At 35.5% G+C, this 19,147-nt stretch overlaps 1 protein-coding gene across 6 annotated transcripts in view; it reads left to right on the plus strand.

The window, feature by feature from the left end:
- Positions 1-18,365, plus strand: part of CLCN3 (chloride voltage-gated channel 3) — a 91,435-nt gene extending 73,070 nt beyond the window's left edge. For 2 of the 6 annotated variants that reach the window (XM_032413183.1, XM_032413186.1), the window contains 3 exons: positions 2,498-2,896; positions 8,245-8,461; positions 14,984-18,364. In XM_032413183.1, the coding sequence (XP_032269074.1) occupies positions 2,498-2,896; positions 8,245-8,461; positions 14,984-15,074 (707 nt within the window). In that variant the 3' untranslated portion in view covers positions 15,075-18,364. Of the gene's footprint in view, positions 1-2,497; positions 2,897-8,244; positions 8,462-13,198; positions 14,963-14,983 lie in introns of those variants that run through there. The other 4 variants (XM_032413182.1, XM_032413185.1, XM_032413187.1 and 1 more) reach the window with 3 other exon arrangements.
- The last annotated feature ends 782 nt before the right edge of the window (positions 18,366-19,147 follow it).

Genomic DNA, 19,147 nt, shown 5'->3' on the forward strand with positions numbered 1-19,147 from the left:
GCTTCCCTATTACGACTGTAGCATGGTTCCTGAGATTAGCATTCTAGCAAAGTGTCAGACTAGATTTGGCTCTGCAGTGACTTATAGTTAGCTGTAGTGGAAGATTTCTTTACCAGCCCTCCTCCATTTAAGGTGCATTTATAGCAAAATGAAAAAAGGTAACTATTGTTTTAATGAAAAAAAAGTATCTGCATTGAATACTTAAGAGTCTATGTGTTCTCTTGGATATGAAAAATAGTTATTTCTTTTTATATTTAAAATGTCAGCTGAATTTTGGTTATGGTATTTAATAATAGTTGGTATTTTGACTTATTTTTGTTCAGTGAATCAAAATTATATAATTATTGATCTTCAAAAGTATAATATCAAGTGAAAGTGAGGGACAGAATCATTTTCACCGAAGTAGCAATTACTTAGTAGTTATCCACTTTCTCTTTAACAGTGCTAGGTGCAGTGAGTGATAGAAAAAGAAGTATAAAACATGGGCCCAACCTCAAGTACAGTCAAGTTGGGGAGACAAGACCAAAACTGAGAAAACAATAGTGAGCATTATGTAATGATTAAATATAGTACTAAGTCTATGAAAATTGTGGGCGCCTGGGTGGCTCAGTTGGTTAAGCGACTGCCTTCAGCTCAGGTCATGATCCTGGAGTCCCGGGATCGAGTCCCGCATCGGGCTCCCTGCTCGGCAGGGAGTCTGCTTCTCCCTCTGACCCTCCTCCCTCTCATGCTCTCTGTCTCTCATTCTCTCTCAAATAAATAAATAAAATCTTTAAAAAAAAAAAAAAAAAGTCTATGAAAATTGTAGGAATTTAGAGAAAAGGAGAGCTGACATAGTTCAGGTAGAGTAGAACATGAGCTTTACTTAAGATTAGTAGAACTTAAAGAAGAGGACTTTTTTTGAGGAATGTAATCATGTGAAGGCAAAGGAATTGGGATAGGGATAAATTTAGTATTCATGGAACTTTGAAGATACCGACAATATTGAAGTAGAGAGTGTGTTTTGGATACTTTTGGGAAATGAAGTTGGATTAGTGAGAAGGAGACATATTATGAAAAGGCTGTGGCAGAGTCATGGCTTTGGCATTTGTAGCTTGACGACTTTGGGAATGTTCCTTTGCTTTTTTATTTTCTTATCTTTAAAATAGAAATAATAACTACTTATCTCCTACTGTTGTTTTGAGGTTTATATGAGACCAACTGCATGTAAAGCTGTTAGCACAGTGCCAGGTAAAATAAGTCACTTAGTTTAAAAAAAAAAGCCTTTGTGAACTGGCTAGGGACATGCCTGGCATAGTGTAGATACGTAATATATAGTAGGTTCTTTCTCCCTTCTATTTTTAGATTAAAAAACAAAAAGGAAGGGTTTAAGCTTAATACAGTATGAACTGGTGAGCCCTGGTAGGTTTTTGAGCAAAGGAGCAACATGGTGAAAGTAGTACTTAGGAAAGATTAACCTGGGAACATGGCTTATAAAGTGGATTGAAGATAATGGGGCTTGGAGTCAAGGAGGTAAGATAAAATAGTGTTAAAATTAAGGAACCATGTCTTGAGAGTCTGGACTAATTGGTAATAGTGACAGTATTGAGAAAGGGACCCATAAATAAATATTTTGCAAAGTTAATCAGATAGGACTTGTGAGGGTTTAGGTGTTGGAGTAAAGTAAAGGGATAGACCTGGAATGACGACTATCTAGGTTGTCGGGAAGAGTGTAGTGCTGGTGCTGGAGTCAGGAAAGTTGGGATGGGTAGCTCTTTGGGGGGAAGAAGAGGATTTTGGTTTTAAGTGTGTGGTGTTTTTTGTGACAGTGGGTCATCCAAAGTCTTTTTACAGTTGGAAAATGAGATAAGCAAGCAATAAGATAAGGTATGCAGAGTTGGAGACATGGGGCAAATGCAATAGTAAGTGGAGAGATGTGGATTATGAGGCATCAGCATACGGATGGTAGTTCAGAATGATGATTTGGGTAAACAAATAGATGAGTTTTCTAAGGAAGGGGATATTACCCTGTTAACATAAATCACAAGGCATTAAAATATTTTACTCATTTTGAAAAGATACAGAGGAGAGAAGTGTATTAAGTTAATATTCTACCCACATATGAGCTTAATTTTAAATTGGTAGCTATGACGTAAAAGGTAGCTCTGATGTGTGTCACCAAATTCTTTACTTAATAATCCATTTTATAAGAGTGAAATTAATCTTTGCTATAGCAATAAACCAAAATGGCAAGCTTATTTTAGTTGGTCAGCTGTGTACTGTGAAGTAAACAGGTTTTGAAATGTTATTTTAATAGTCTTTTGTGTTAAACAAAGAAAATCAGTGTTTCTCTAGATCTTATTAAAATAATGGTGATTGTCTTAAGAGAGGAGTAGCAGTTTTTGATGGTAATCCTTTTCACTAAGTTCTATTTACAATTCGCGTTCAACTGCCTAGCACAAAAATTCCACTAACATGTCCTGTCCTCCTTGACCAATGGTGCTTGCTTTTTTTTCAGGTGGTGTGACAAGGATGACTGTCTCCCTGGTGGTTATCGTTTTTGAGCTTACCGGAGGCTTGGAATACATTGTTCCCCTTATGGCTGCAGTTATGACCAGTAAATGGGTTGGCGATGCTTTTGGTAGGGAAGGCATTTATGAAGCTCACATCCGGTTAAATGGATACCCTTTCTTGGATGCAAAAGAAGAATTCACTCATACCACCCTGGCTGCTGATGTCATGAGACCTCGAAGGAACGATCCTCCCTTAGCCGTCCTGACACAGGACAATATGACAGTGGATGATATAGAAAACATGATTAATGAAACCAGCTACAATGGCTTTCCTGTCATAATGTCAAAAGAATCTCAAAGATTGGTGGGATTTGCCCTCAGAAGAGACCTGACAATTGCAATAGGTACCCTTTTAAAGAAATATAGACATACACATAAATCTATCTATATCTGTATCTGTTGGAATCTATATATACTTAGATAGATATAGACATATAATAGATTTCTTGAGGAAAGGAAAGCAATAATATTTAATTGGTTGGGTTTGTGGGGGCGAGAGGTGTATTTTATTTATGTCCCTGAAAGTCTTAAGTTCTTTAGGGAAGGAATTAGGCATCTGTGAATTATTTCCCCACTAAGTACAGTTTTTTTTTTTTAAGAAATCTTTTTATTTTATTTATTTATTTTTAAAGATTTTATTTATTTATGATACAGTGTGCGAGAGGGCATGGGGTGGGGGGGTTCAGAGGGAGAGGGAGAAGGAGGCTCCCTGCTCAGCAGGAAGACCAATGCGGCACTCGATCCCAGCACCCTGGAATCATGGCCTGAGCCGAAGGCAGACACTTAACCAACTGAGCCACCCAGGTGTCCCACTAAATACAGTTTTATCTTTTGATTTGGCATTGTTATCAGAGATCAAAGTCAGATTCTTTCTTTTCCCACTAAGATAAGCCTTGTGAAGTTGATATCGTTCATAATAGCATATAAGATAAGGCCTTAGCAAGTGCTAGGGCATCCCACTAAATACATTCTTGTATTTAATATTGGCTTATTTGAATGCAAGTTATTGAAAATCTTGTCTTTATTGGTCTGTTTCATATCAGATTCATAGGTTTTCCTTTTTCAGCTTTTGGATTTAGGTTTACAATATTAACATATAGTATCTACTTTAAAGTGAAAAGAAATCATTGAGAGTTTATTTTGGTCAAATGCTAGGTTGAAAAGTATATAAGTCATATTGTATTTTGAGATGTTATTCCTGCAAGTATAGATTAAAGGCATTAGCCATATTATTTCTTGGAAATAAACTTTTTATGAGGAGGAAACAATTGTGTTCCTCCAAAATTTATTTTTCTCCTTCTCTTATAGTCCTGAAGTACTGATGAGGAGGCTAGTAAGGCCTTTTCTATGCAGTCTGATTCCTTTTCCTCTCTCCCCGCCAACTCCCAAAGGTGATAAAGGATATTTTCATCAAGCTGTTGCTTTCATACTCCTGAGTTTTTAGTGGAGGACCATGAGCTGAAAATGTTAAGCATTTGGTCCTGTGAGCCCATCCTCTACAACTTATCTCTGTGGCCATTGCAAAGGATTGTAAAATATTTTAATTCTTGTGCCATTTGAAGAGGGAAGACTTAGGGGAGTGTTTCTCAAATCAGAATGGAAATGCTCAGTTTATAAGAGCTATCAAAACAAAACGGAAGCGTCTACAGAGAATATCCTATTTAGTTAAGGAAAAGGCTACAGCTTTGGAAGAGTTTTTTAAAGACTAGCAACCCTATCATTCCAGGATTTGCTGTAGGTAATAGAATAGTTGCTGAGATGGGCAATGTATGTTGCTCTTGTGTTTAAGTGTTTCAGCTTCTGAGCTAATCCCATGGCCAAACCTATAGTAGGAGAAGAATTTCATTGTTTAGATTCCTATTCTTTAGGTTTTAATGGTAGCCAGCCAAAGAAAAGAAAAATGTCAGAATTTTAGAATTTACATAGGAATTTAAAGGAAAAAAGCAAGGTTTTTAAGAGATGAATAAAGTGGTAAAAGTTAAGAATTATTCATAATCCCACTGATTCTGTGGATATATTTTTCAGAGTTTTTTTTTTTTTTTAAGATTTTATTTATTTATTTGAGAGAGAGAGAGAGACAGCGGGAGAGGGAACACAAGCAGGGGGAGTGGGAGAGGGAGAAGCATGCTTCCCGCCAAGCAGGGAGCCTGATGTGGGACTCGATCCCAGGACTCTGGGATCATGACCTGAGCTGAAGGCAGCTGCTTAATGACTGAGCCACCCAGGCACCCCTGTTTTTCAGTTTTATTACTATCTTGAAACAGAATATTGTGATAGCAGATGATGTCAGTTTAAGGGAATTGGTATACTTTAGATATGTGAAATATCCAGTCATGTCATCAGAAATGTTTCACATGGTGACTTTCAGAACACACCTTAAATATTAACCTACATATATTTTTATAAAGTTTACATTTTTTAATAAGAAAAATAGACCTGTACATGAGGTTTTGTATATTTGTATAACAAATACTTTATGAAAGACAAAAAAAAAAAAATGCTTGAATAACTGGTAAACTATATACCATATCCAGGGATGGGAAAACTCAAGATTTTAAAAGCACAGTTTTCCCATAATTTATAAACTCTGCATTTGTATGTCATTTCATTATTTAAAAATTTTAGTTTACTTATAGATGGTGTATTCACATAGTTCAAATCAAGAAGATTAAAAGTATACAGTGAAAAATGTCTCGCACCATGACCTCATAGTTACCAGTTTAACTCTCTGTAGGCAGCCATCTCTTTGGTTTCTTATGTATTCTGTAGATATTATTCTATACTTATATAAGTAAGTATATATGTTTTTTCTTTTTAAACAAATTGTATCATGCTATCCAATATGTGTTGTTCTGTACTTTGTTATTTTTTTTTTTTCACTAAACAGTGTTTTCTTGGACATCTTCCCAGTGAATTTCTTCATTCTGTTCTTTTAAAGCTGCACAGTATTCCATTAAGTAGACATACCATGGGATACCTAATGATTTCTAAAATCAGTTCCTCATTGATGAACATTTAAGATGTTTCCAATTTTCTGCTGTTATAGACATTGCTCCCTCATATATTTGATGATCTCACATATTCAGCATTCTGCCTGTGTGCAAATGTACAAAAATTACTGGAAGTGGAATTGTTGGATCAAAGAGGAGGTGCATTTGTAATGTTTAAGATATTTTCACATCACACCAGGGAGTGATTATACCCTGTACTCCCACCAGCACTGAATGACAGTTTACTGTGTTAAAGTTGAATCCAAATGGAGAGGCATTTCTTCCTGCATTTTTATGTCAAGATTAAAATTGAGGCTGAATGTTTTATAGATTTGTTTAAAATGAAGCATGTTTAACATTTATAGTGTGAATTGAAAAATATGTCTTTCCTATTTTCCGACTTAAGGTATAAAAGTAACACTTGTTCATTTCTATTTATGTAATAGCTGTAAGTTTTACAGGGAGACTCTTAGTGTATGAAAACCTACATATCATTGACATATTGAACACAATAGTAAGGTACATGGCACAGTGACAGGCTGCTCCCCTAATTATACTTTTCTCCTATCCCCTCAAGATCTTTTATTCAGAATAAAGCTTTAGTTTGCATACCTAGGAGAGCTAATTTGTTAAAGGTTTTCCCTTCCATAGCAATATTTAGAAACCTTAAAATAGAGTTTACTCAATAATATGCATTGCAAGTAAGTGGACTGGTCTTCTATCTCTTTGTAGTAGTTAAAATAAACTTTATACCTGCTTGGTTAGTTGAAGTACCATTTTGTGGATTTAGAAAATTTTTTGCTTTCTAAGATTAATACAAATGATGAAAGAGTTCTACATCCCCGGGGAATGTTTTTGCAGCCTGTCACTACCAGGTTTCACATAGTCAAAAATGAAGGGGACAGCCTGTGTACCTTTCTATTTTGATAAGTTGTGAGAGGTCAAGCCCTTGAAAGTCTATTAACATAAACAACAGGAAAAATATAAAACATAAAATTTAGAGGGAGAAAGGTGATTATTTATGTTGGGACATTTTATGTTAGAAAAGAACCATTTCCATTCTCCTGGAAGTGTAACTCTGTTTTGCATGTGTACTTAAAAAAAAAATGCCTGAATCATATCAGAAAATGAAAAGTATGATGATATTTTCTGCTTTAAAAGCCTTTGAATGAATGGCATTAAAGAAGATTGTTTTTCAAACAAAGCAAAACAATCCTAGCAGATGCCTCGGCACTTTATAAGTACTCAATAAATGATGCTTGTTAAAATAGTTACTGTATTCATATAAAGGACAGATTTAAGTCAGGCTGGGTTTCACTAGCCTTGTGCCTTGTATATCGAAGGAACATTACAATAAACAAACCGGTTAGTAACTTTTTCTAAAACTTTCTGAAACTTCTATCATTAAATATTTAAACAATCTCAGCACATTTTCATTGATGGTATAATAATTTGTTATTTTAAGGTATTTAAGTTTGATGAGTGGGCTTAGTTTTAACTCAATATCTGTCATGCTAACAGTATTTACACTCCACCATTCATAGATCATTAGCCAGATGCTTCTGTGAGTTAAGAGAACTTAAGGAACATCTTTCAAGAATCGTTTATGTCACTTGCTAATGGGCTTTTTTCTTTTCTATGCTTCTATCATGCTTTTAAAGTGGTTTAGTAAGTACTAGTCATTAGAACTTCTCTTAGTGCCTTCCTACCCGAATGTGTTCCAGTACAGTTAAATAAGGCTTTAGAGGTCAGAAGGAGCAAACAAAATTGCAGTGTTTGTTTAGGAGCTATATATGTTTATCTGCTTCTCAATCTGGGACTGATGCTTATTATTTTGGCTTAAATATTTTTGTAGCAAAATTAATGTTTAAAATATGTTCAATATGGCAAAAACATAGTTGTGAACACAGTTTTGAATACATACTAACTCAAAATACAAACATAAAGCTATTGTTGTATTCTCTCCATTTCATGGGTTTCCTTTCTCCTCCTGTGGTCTCTGTTCTGCAGTTTTTTGCATCTTTACTGCTTCTTGTCTAGCACTGTCAAAGGTTGGAGTGGAGCTTGGCAGCAAACAGAAGCACTTGAAGCAGAGCACACCGGAGAGGGGAAATTAGCAGAGCCTTTACAAATAAAACCTGAAAAATAAGTCTGTGTCCATCATGTGCATAGTTGTAGTTTCAGCCCACCTGTTAATGCTCATGACGTGCCTAGAAAATTAAACTTTAACCTTAGAAAAGAGAAAGAACTAGGTAATTCACAGCGGTGGAGTATATACAACATAGTCAATATAGGAATGAAACTCTTTAGTCCCACCTCTGCAGGATAAGTGACATTTAGCATGGGCAGCTATCATTTGATGATGGATTCCTATAACAAACCATGCTGTAATTTGTGCAGGTTTTAAAAAACCATATTTCAAGCATGCTTCCTTGTCCCCCGGAGTTAGAAAACAGCTTTAGCCCCAGTAAAGAAAATTGATAGACTACAAATATTTTATTTACATGAAGATGATTTGTTATTGGTATAGTCTAATATAAGAAATTACTAAATTTTCAGTTGATTCCTTTCTTGGGTAAGAAGGTAGGAAAAAATGAAGGGACCAAAATCCATGGGATACATTTGGTTACTTTTTAAAATCTCCAAATAAACAGATTCCTCTTAACACAGATTAACTTTGGATCTTCTCTCTGTCTTTTCAGAAAGTGCCAGAAAAAAACAAGAAGGTATTGTGGGCAGTTCTCGTGTGTGTTTTGCACAGCACACCCCGTCTCTTCCCGCGGAAAGCCCTCGGCCACTGAAGCTTCGGAGCATCCTTGACATGAGCCCTTTTACCGTGACCGATCACACCCCGATGGAAATCGTGGTGGATATTTTCCGAAAGCTGGGTCTGAGGCAGTGCCTTGTAACTCACAATGGGTAAGTCTGGTGAAAGGAATCAGTTCGTGTCACAGAATTTATGACACTTTTTAGTGGAATTCATATTCACTTCTTAGGGGAGAGTGTAAGTCAGCTTCCAAGTGGAAAAGTCTGTCTTTTTAGTGTGGTTATAAATACAGGATCCATATTGATCAGATTGGCACTTACCAAGAATAAAAAAAAAAAAATGTCAACTGGCAGATCTTTGCCAAAACATAAAGTAGCATTTGTCAGGAACACTTCAGAGTTGGCAAAGAGGAGTAGTGGACCTAACCTGAATGGAGTAGAGAAAAAAACCTGTTTTCTTTTTAGTATTTCATTCTTTGAATATAACTTTCTAGTTCAGTAATAACTATGTAGTTATTTTGCTGTTTACTATTTCAGCCATTATTTTACTCACTGTGTAATGAGGGAAATAACACATAATTAAATGAAATTTGTAAATTAGCTAAAATCCTCCTTTAGCAAATGCTTTTTGTTTCCTCTTTTCTACCTTTTCCACCCACAAAGCTTTCATATAAACTGCTAATGACAAAAACTCATGTATTTAAAATGTATAAATTGGTTAACTTATTTTTCTGCCCTTCACACATGAACTACCAGTGTTTCTCCAGGACAGGACCATAGAAGAGTTTTGTTTGGGGGTGTCACAGGGCCAGAGTGGAGATGTGATGCACAGTCTGCCTCAGCAGACGTACTCCTGCTTCATTGCCATTGCCCCCGCCCGTCCCTGCACTGGGGATCTGTTTCCCCACCTACTCTCTCTCCAGTCCCCTTTATGTCCATTATACTACTCTTCCTAGTTGAAATACTTAAGAACACTGTTTTAATCTGAAGGCTGAGGACAGAAAGGGCTGGAAATAAGAAACAAAGGGTATTCTTGATTGTGCATAAATTAAATGGTTTAACCCTGCCCTGCATGAAGCTTGTTGAAATGCTGAACACTTAGAGAATCACAGTGGGTTTTTTTTTAAAAAGCATTTTGTTCAAGACATGTGAGTGACAAAACACATGACCCCTGTCTAAAGAAAGGAGGGAAAAAAGAAAAAAAAAAAGCGGGGGAAGGAAAGTTGTTTCTTGAGCACCGTCTTCAGGTTTCTCACTTAACTTTGTAGTACCTCTGCAGAGTGGGTGGTAGATCCCTACTTGACAGGTGTAATAATTGAAGCTCAGAGGGGTTTAATAATATGCCTAGTCCTGTGGTTACTAAGTCGTCGATCTGGGAACAAATATCTTTCCAGTTTTAGAGCCCAATCTCTTGCTACTGTTTTTACACTGTTATTGACTAATAGAATGTATCTTCTTTCTTTGTGATTTCTTAAACTACTACCATTTTCTTGAAAAATATATTGTGCCATACTGGGTTAAGAATAGAAATATAAAGTTAGAGAATTAGATCCATATTTAGTGTTTTCACTGTGCTAACCAATTAAATCTAAATAGTGTGAAATAAATTATTAAAGGTGTAAAATTCTTGATGAAAGGAAGTTTGGAATTATTAAGTATTGCAGATACTAATTGGAGAAGAGATACATGTAATAAAATAACTACTTTCTTTTAATGTTGTTTAATTAAAAAAATAATAGTTACCAAACTTCATTGTTTGAAAACTTAATAAGTACATGTTAAATGGAGTAACTTTTTATGAAGTTATATGGGTCTTAGGGCCCTTTTAATTATAAATGGCTCAATTAGAAGCTAAGCTGAGTAGTTACAACTTTTACTTGCTTTGAGTTATTCCCTGTGCCTGGCATGTTTGTCCTTTCGTGTGCTAACAAATATAAATGTCCCTCTCTAGTTACGATTACTTATGATCACAAAGCTGTGTGGGTCAATTACCATATTTCACTTTGCTGATTAATTCCCAGATTTTTGGCAGCACAGATATTAGAAAGGAGAATATTTAAAAGAAAGTGTAAAAATAACAAAATGTGGGGGAGGGGGAGGATAGCTAATTAAAATCTTACCTCATACTGCCCATTTATAAGAAAGATTGTGGTGTGGGGTAGCTTTTTCTAAAGGAATATGTTTAATTGCCTTGATTATTAAATTTTTCTTATTTCTGTCCTTCAAGGAAAATAAATTGATATATATAGAAAGAAAAGAGATCACTTGGGGTGGTAGCTCTTGGGTCTTTATTTTCTTGGAAGTATGTAAGGAAGTAGAGTGTTTTTATTCTCACTCGAAGTTAAATGACTTAAAGTTAGAAAAAAAGCCATATCTACTAGTTTTTAGTGGAGAGTGTAAAGTTCTGGATAACTGTCAGCACCTTCTAGCTCGTAGTGGGTCCTTGGAAGTGGAAAATAACTATTTGGGGGAAGAGATACAGCAAGTCCAACTGTTAGGTACAAGGAGAAAATGAGAATAGGGAGATGAGGGAGAAGTGTGTCTGTAAATTTTAAAGATGTCAGTTGTAGATTTCCCATGTTTTATATTTGAATTAGCAGAATTTCTCAAAATCTTTTTAGTCTTTTTTTTTTTTTTAGGATTTTACTTATTAATTTGTCAGAGAGAGAGAGCGTGTGGGTGCACACAAGCAGAGGGAGTGGCAGGCAGAAGGGGAAGTAGGCTCCCTGCTGAACAGGGAGTCCAATGTGGGACTCGATCCCAGGACCCTGAGATCATGACCTGAGCTGAAGGCAGACACTTAAGCAACTGAGCCACTCAGGTGTCCCAAAATCTTCTTAGTCTTGGTGGATCTAGCAGGATGTTAATAGGCATTGCTCAGAAAGAGTTTTGTGACCATGTAAGTTTGGAATGTATTGGATTAAATACAATTGAGGTTTCTCTATTGTGGAATGTCCCAAAGTTTATAAAATGTTGATATTATTTGAGTCCCAGGGACAATAGGAAAGTTTTCCAAACTTGTTTGAACATGCAGCCTTTTATTTTATTTTATTTTTTTATCTTATTGATTGATTGAAGGAAGAGGGCAGAAGAACTCCTGGCACTGGTGTTTTTTGGAACATATTTTGGAAAAACGTTGGGTCGTGCTCTGTTAACTCTTACATCATTGTTAGCCCCACAAGGAAACAACAAAGTATTCTTTATATAAGTTACATTTTGCATTGATTTTCTTTGCACTTCCTGAAATTAATAAAGTAGCACTGAACCTGGCCTTATTATTCTCAAATCACTTTTCTCCATTAGAAAGAAAATATATTTATTTCCTCCTTTTTAGGACCATTACTTTGTAATATAGAGATTACTTTATAAATCCCCAAATTTGCCATTTGGTCATTAATCAATTTGTAACTCTCCTCATTTTGTACCTTGTGATTTGGCAGAGCTTACTAAAACAGTAACTGAAAGTAATCGTTGTATATAATTGGAAAGAAAAGAATGAGTAAGAATTAAACTGGAATTATTTAATTGTCAAGGTTTTTTCACATTTCCTGACTCCAACTATAAATTAAAGTGAATTGATGGTTTTTTGTTGTTTTCCCTCACACTTATTAGTGCTTATTTTATGTATGCATTTTTTATTTCATGAGTGCATTTTCTGAGCCTTTTTGGAGGGAGAACTTGTTTGTATCCTCTGACAACTTTTCAATTTATCTTTGTTCTTAAGGATCAGTACATTATTTTAAATACTGAGAAAACATTAGCAGAGAACCTATTTCTGCCTTTCCCCAGTGTCTGCCCTCCCTGCTTTCCCACCCCCACACCCAGGCATCATCCTTAATAACTGTTTTATAACTGACATATCTGTAGGCCTTGACTACTTTAAGTGAAGTCCCCTAGTGACATTCTTTAAGAAGTCAGAATGTTCAAAGGCAGTTGAATAGTAAAGTTGACTTAACTAGATCACCAGGGAAATGTCCAATACCTTGAAGGGCATTCTGGATGGGCTTCCAGAATTTGAAGATTAAGGCTTTTTAAGGTCTTTGAATTCATTATTTTTGTTGCCATATATTGTAGTCGAATTCTTCCATTATAAAACCAGTAACCAGGATTTTGTTCTAATCTAATTATTTTCAAGTATCCTTGTGAGAATTTATGTCCCTCATTTTGCTTGATATTATAATAGTGATAGATTAACTGAAAAATAATCATTTAGAAAAAAACATGCATAATGTAAAAGTCATTTTGACCTCTAATTATAAATATATCTTACTAGCTTATTTTAAGAAGTAGCTTTCAGCAGGTCCTGAAAATTAGGGGGTGTGTGTATTGGTTGGCATTATTTATTTAAGTGCACATTACCTTTCATTTTAATCCCAAGTAGTAGTAAAACCCACGGGATTTCTTAAGTCTCCTCATAGGCAATTGAGGCTAAGCCTTCTTTCTACCTTTTCACTGCTGAGGTAGATCCAAATAATAGCAGCTGCATTGTGACATTTTAGAAATTAGAAAAATACTTTCCCCTAACGAAGGAACACTGAAAATGAAACTAAATTTTAGAGGTTTATAGCTGTGTATTAATATTGTTTCTTTTGTACTTTTCTTTATAGTCATTTTCATTGCAAACTTTTATAATTTTGATTTTTAATTTAAAAACGAAAACAACTCACCTATATTTAAAAATAGTATCATGTCTCTTATGAAAGTCAGTAGAAGTTATGCAAATGGGGCCTGGGGTTTCAAATCATTTTTGTTTTTATTTTTCTAAAGTTCATTAAAAGCATTCTTATGGTTCATGTTTTTTATTTTTTTCTCTCCTTTCTTTATCATTATGATTGGAACCTCTTTTAATTTAATTTCTCACAGTTATTAGCATAACATGATCTGTTTCAGGATTGTCTTGGGGATCATCACAAAGAAGAACATATTAGAGCATCTCGAGCAACTAAAGCAGCACGTCGAACCCTTGGTGATTAGATATATGAGATCTCCTCATTAGACACCTTAGAAGTCAGGAAGCATGAAACTTGTGAACTGTTCAGTTCTGTCTGTCCCAGATATCTGCTGAATAAAAAAAAAATCCTACATGCTGCCAATTACATTTATATCTCATAAACTATGTCTGTAAGATAAATTTAGATATTTGTAAGATTCCATTCACAGGAAAGTTAGCAAAAGTTAATGTCTCTCATCAGAATCATTGGTTGCAATTTAAGAACTATAAACAGTTTGATAATTAAATGAGTAAATATTATTGGATGTTCTTAAAGTAAACACAAGTGTGTCTACCTTAGTTGATACACCGGTTTCAGAAGGTGACTGACTGGTGAAAAATGTCTGTCCCCCACCCCCAAAACCCTTTTTCTTTTTTATGTTTCCTAATCTTGTGGTAGTCTTGTGGTAAATCTAAGCTCATAAATGATTTTAACCGAGCTTAGCAATGTTAGAATTGCTGAATGTTAAACAGATTTTTTTATGGGCACACTAACTAGAGCGTAATGTTGTATATATTTGTGATCATAGCATTAGTTCTTTTTCTGCTACACCTTGCATACCTTCACAGTCAAGAATGTGTGTCCTGCCATTTCATTAGTGAACTGTACCTAGATTATGTGTGTGCCCCTTTTGTATGATGTTTCCACAATGCTGTGAGCAGCTTTTGGGGTCAAGTGCATTTGTTTTAACTGGCTTTATGTCCTAGTGGTTTCATGGCTAAAGATAAATTTTGAATTATCTTACCTTATAACCTAAAAATTGTCTGGCTTTAGCAATTAATGCCTGAAATTATTTTGCCCTGTAATTGTCATACCTATATAAAACCTGTCCCAGTTTGCTTAAGTACACAACTGATTATGTATTTCTGTTGTATGCTAATATTTCACAAGTGTTTCATGCATCCTTTTTTAAAAAACTACTAACCAGAATAATAAGTAGCTACTCATTCATTCTGCTTTGTGCTTCACCTATAATAATCTTTTAGGACTGCTTCTTGATTTTTTCACCGTAAGCATTAACAACCAAGACTTTCATAAAAGCACTGTATCTTAACTTTTTCGGCCAAAATCAAAAGAGGAAAACATTGATGAGTGTACTAGAAACTTGGGTTGTCTTACAGATTTATTCTCTGGGCTCTGAAGTTTGGGATTGGAGTTCTTTGTTGACCATTTTATCTCAATTGTATGTGCTTTCATGAAGATTCTGCATACAACTGGGCAATCCTTAAGTTATTTTTTTAAAGTTGGTTAAATTTGGTTTTAAAAAAAATGGAATATTGAGGAGATTTGGTCATCAGACATTTTACTGCTTTCTTGATGTCATGGCAATGAATTTTCCTTCTCAAATGAGATCAGTATCATTTCTTGTTCACACATCCTCCCATTTTGTTTTACTTTTTTGTTGGCATACATGAATCAAAGTACCTCTACTTCAGTGAGGCGTGCAGTCCTCAGAGTCTTGGTGGAAAGGACATCGTACTATTAGTGACCATGATACTTTCATATCAAAGGATGGTTGCTGGATAATTTAATTATCTTTACCAATAAAATACTTTTTGAAAATGCAAAATTACGGTGCTTGCTTTGCTCTATTCCTGTCAACAAAAAGGGTTTAGCTATAGAGTTAGCTTTTCTTTTCTTTTCCCTTTTATTTTAATAGCAATCTTCTGTTTATTCCTTTCAGGCGCCTCCTTGGCATTATAACAAAAAAAGATATCCTCCGTCATATGGCCCAGACGGCAAACCAAGACCCCGCTTCAATAATGTTCAACTGAATCCTATAGATGAGGAGAGAGAGGAAACAGAAGAGGAAGTTCATTTGTTGAATAGCACAACTCTTTAACCCGAGGGAGTCGTCTACTTTTATTTCTCCTTTAAAAAAAGAAAGAAAGAAAGACAGAAAAGAACTCTAAAAGCCGGGCTTTTGCAACACGGTTTGCAAATACTGCTGGTGGAATGGAGGAGTTGTTTGGGGAGGGAAAGGAGCGAGAAGGAAGTGAGTAAGGTATTTCCCCTTCTAACTGAGAGCAGCAAATCATCTCCTGTTGTTCTGCACTGGATGCATTCAGCTGAGGATGTGCCGCGCTAGTGCAGGCGGGAGCATCAGCGGAGAGGGCGCCGCGGCCGTGGAGTCCTCGGACCAGCTGGAGCGCCTGGCCTGTTTCTCCAACATCGCAGCATTAGCAGTCCCTGTTTCTGGAGGAATTACTTTGAATTGAGCCATCTGTAAGACAGCAAGGTCTTGCCCTTTTGTATCAAAACTGTTCTGTTTAATTCACGAATTATATAGTTAAGCATTATCTTTCTACATTCCAGAAGAGCGTTTCTTTCTCTTTCTCCCTCCCTCTCTCTCTCTCTCTTTCTCTCTTGAGCTGTGGCAAAGCCTCTTTAAACTGGTGTACCCTTTTGAAACAGTCCTTTCTCATATTGAGATGTACTGTGATTTTACCGAAGTTTCATCACAAGAAGGGAGTGTTTCTTGTGCCATTAGCCATGCAGTTGGTACCATCACTAAATGCTTGGAGCGGTCACATGCACCACAACAAAGCCAATCAGATGGGTAAAATCTCGAAGGAAGCGTGAATGAAATCCCTCAGCTTGTGTGCATTGTGGTTCAGAATCAACAACAATGAACCTTGACTTGTAAGGATAAACAGTTTTCTTTTTGTTTTTTTCCTCTCAGACTTTATGGATAATGTGACCTGGTCTTATGCAAATTTTCTATTCTATTCTAAAACTACTATAATATACAAGTACTGTTCAGCATAAGGAAACAAAATGCTGCTGCTTTGACAGTAAAGAGAAGGAAGTATTCTGTTTAGCTGTATCTGGTATTAATTGCATGTTTAAACACTGGAATTTTTTTTCTTGAAATTAGATCAGTCATTTTTTTTTCTTTCCTCAAGATATTTTATTGCTGACACTGAAGAAGAAATGTAATTCATAACTTGCACTAAATGTATATTTCTTTTCTTAAAAATTTACCATTCTTATTTATATTTTTATGGATTAAAATTTATAAAATACAGATCAGTTAATATCGTGCTTAAATAATTTTACCTTTTTAATGTGATTTTTATAGACTAATTCAGACTTACAAATATGGAGATATGAACAAAGTTTACACTGGGAACAAGGGTTTAAAAAGAGGTTGTGGTTATTTGTCTGTGATCCAATGTGTACATAAACCTTTTTCCGATCTTTCACTGCCATCCTCTGGATTATGTCTTCTGACCTGTACATTTTGACTCATTAACTAGAAAGTTAAAACACAACAGATCACTTTGCAGATTAAAACCAAAAGTCAAATAGTGTTAACCTTTAAAAAAAAAAAATCAAACAAATGAAAACAATTGCAAAGGTAGCAGTTAAAATTTTAATCTGAACATAACCTTTGAATCTTTGGGTACATCACATCCATAAGTGTTCAGTTAATGTTTTGAATATCCACAGTGCACATTTTTGCAGGAGGAGTTGAAAATGTACTGGGGTGTGTTTGGAATTTTTGTTTTTGGAAATGTCTGTCTTAATCATGGTCTTAATTCACTATCAGCAAAGGCAGTTTACTTGAAGGACTGGCCTATATAATCTGGGCTTATGCATTTTTGGTAGGAAATGAATTTTGCAGACAGACATTTTCTGAAACATAACTGGCAATGAGCCGTTTTTACATTTTGGAAGTGATTCTTCACTTCCTAGTTCTTAAAAATAATATATCCGTAAGATCTTGAAGCTTTTATTAGATCATGAAGCCATATTAGAATGACAGTTAAAAGTTGAACAACATTTTAGGAACTTCATGAAACATTTCTTCATTTTGCTATCTGCCTAAAATTGGTATTTTGTCCTAGTTTACTTGCTCCCTTTGGCAGACTTCAAGCTTTCTTAATAACCCCTTCAATGAAGCTCATTTGGCCATACAGAGTGAAATCTTTTCTAAATTATACTTCTATATATCTTATCTTCATCTTGTCCTGAGTGTATCTGCAGTGTGAACTCCTCAGCATTGGCTACCGAATAGCTTGTCTTGAGTTACAAGCCTTCAAAGGAGAAACCAGCTTCTTTGTAGATAGCTTCGTAACATTAAATGTCACATGGATTTTATTTTCCATGTTTCCTTTTTGATTTCACGTCCTCCTTTCATTGTTCATCCTGCCTCACAGACTGACATTTCAGGGTGGATATTCAAGGTGGATATTAATTTTCTTCCTGGTATATTTCTATCCCTTGATGTGTCTTACTGCTAAAATACAGGAAAAGTGTTGTATTTCTAATGCATTCACTGGTTTTCTTCAGTAGTACTACCTGTTCCACTTTTCTTTTTGATATGTTGAGGTGTGTCTGCTTTTCAACCAAACAATGAAATAGTGGAGACCATGAAATATATGTGCCTGGCTAATTGGCAAATTAATTGACCAATAAAGTGGAGCGCCTTATTGGGGTACCCTTTTTGAGAAGGTATGATGAGAATGGGCAAGGGTGTCAGCATCTCTTACTAATAATTGTTTTCAGTTTTGGTTCATGAAGAATGCTTAGTTTGTTAATCTGTGATGTTGCCTAGAGCTGTATTTATCTGTTTTTATTTATACTAGTGTAGTAAAGCTGCATATCATTACAGTAAAAATGATTACTGTGATGAGTTAATCAGAAAATCTATTAAAATCTATATGACAATGTGTGGTTTGGCCTTTAATTATATCTGTAAGAGTCCTCCCACTTCTGCTGCTGCTCTATGCAGTGTAGGCCAATATGCCTGGCACATGCCAGCCTCAAAGGGGTGACAAATACAATGTTTCTCTCAGGTTACAAAGCCATTTCTATACTTTGCAGGCGAGGGGCCACAAAGGAATAGATGCTGGATTGAACAGCAGGATATAAATACTACCAGCAGTAGTAGAGAGTCTCCATTTGTCAGTGCAACTTGCAGGTTTACAGAAAGATTTCACTTCAGTTTACTTTTAAAAAGAAAAATTACGCTGTTGGCATGAAGATAAAACATGTAAATGATTTACATTTTTTTTTTTTAAGATTGATTTATTTACTTTAGAGAGCGGGAGGGGCAGGGGGAGAGGTAGAGAGAATCTCAGGCAGACTGCACTGAGCGTGGAGTCTAACCTGGGGCTCGATCTCAGGATCTGACTGAGATCATGACCTGAGCTGAAACCAAGAGTCAACCGCTTAACCGACTGAGCCACCCAGGCGCCCTACATGTTTTTTTAATTTTACTTTGTACATTGGCTAATACTAATAGAACTGCCTAAATGAAGGTGGTAACATTTGAATTGTTAAAAGATTTCAGTAGTGTAATATTAAACTCTTAGTAAAAAAGACACTTGACTAAAAAGTCTGTAATAGATTTTATTTATCATTCATTTCATTCGATCATTCACTGAGTTTTTATTGAATACTTACTGTGTGATAGGCACTGTGCTGTGTTCCTGAAGCTTACATTCCAGTAGGGACAGAGACATATATGGTATGTCAGATGGTGATATATATCACAAGTTATTTAGTTCAGCAGAGTTTTTTTTTTTTTTGATTCCTGTGTGCCACACACTATTATAGGCATACATAAATCAGGCAAAAATTCCCAAAAAATCAGTAATTGGGAGGATGCTATTTTTTATAGAGGGTGATGAAAAAGGGCCTCAGGGATAAGGTGACATTTGAGCAGAATCCTAAAAAAAGTAAGGGAATGATACAGTTATCTGTGAGAAGAATGTTCTAAGAAGAGGAAATAGTATATGCAAACATCCTGAGGAGGGATACACCTGACAGGTACAAGGAATACCAAGTAGGTCACTGTGGCTGGAGTGGGGAGTAGGGTGTAAGAGGAGAAAAGAAGTTA

This window comes from Phoca vitulina, unplaced genomic scaffold, assembly GCF_004348235.1.
Source record: "Phoca vitulina isolate PV1807 unplaced genomic scaffold, GSC_HSeal_1.0 scaffold14, whole genome shotgun sequence".
NCBI lineage: Eukaryota > Metazoa > Chordata > Mammalia > Carnivora > Phocidae > Phoca > Phoca vitulina.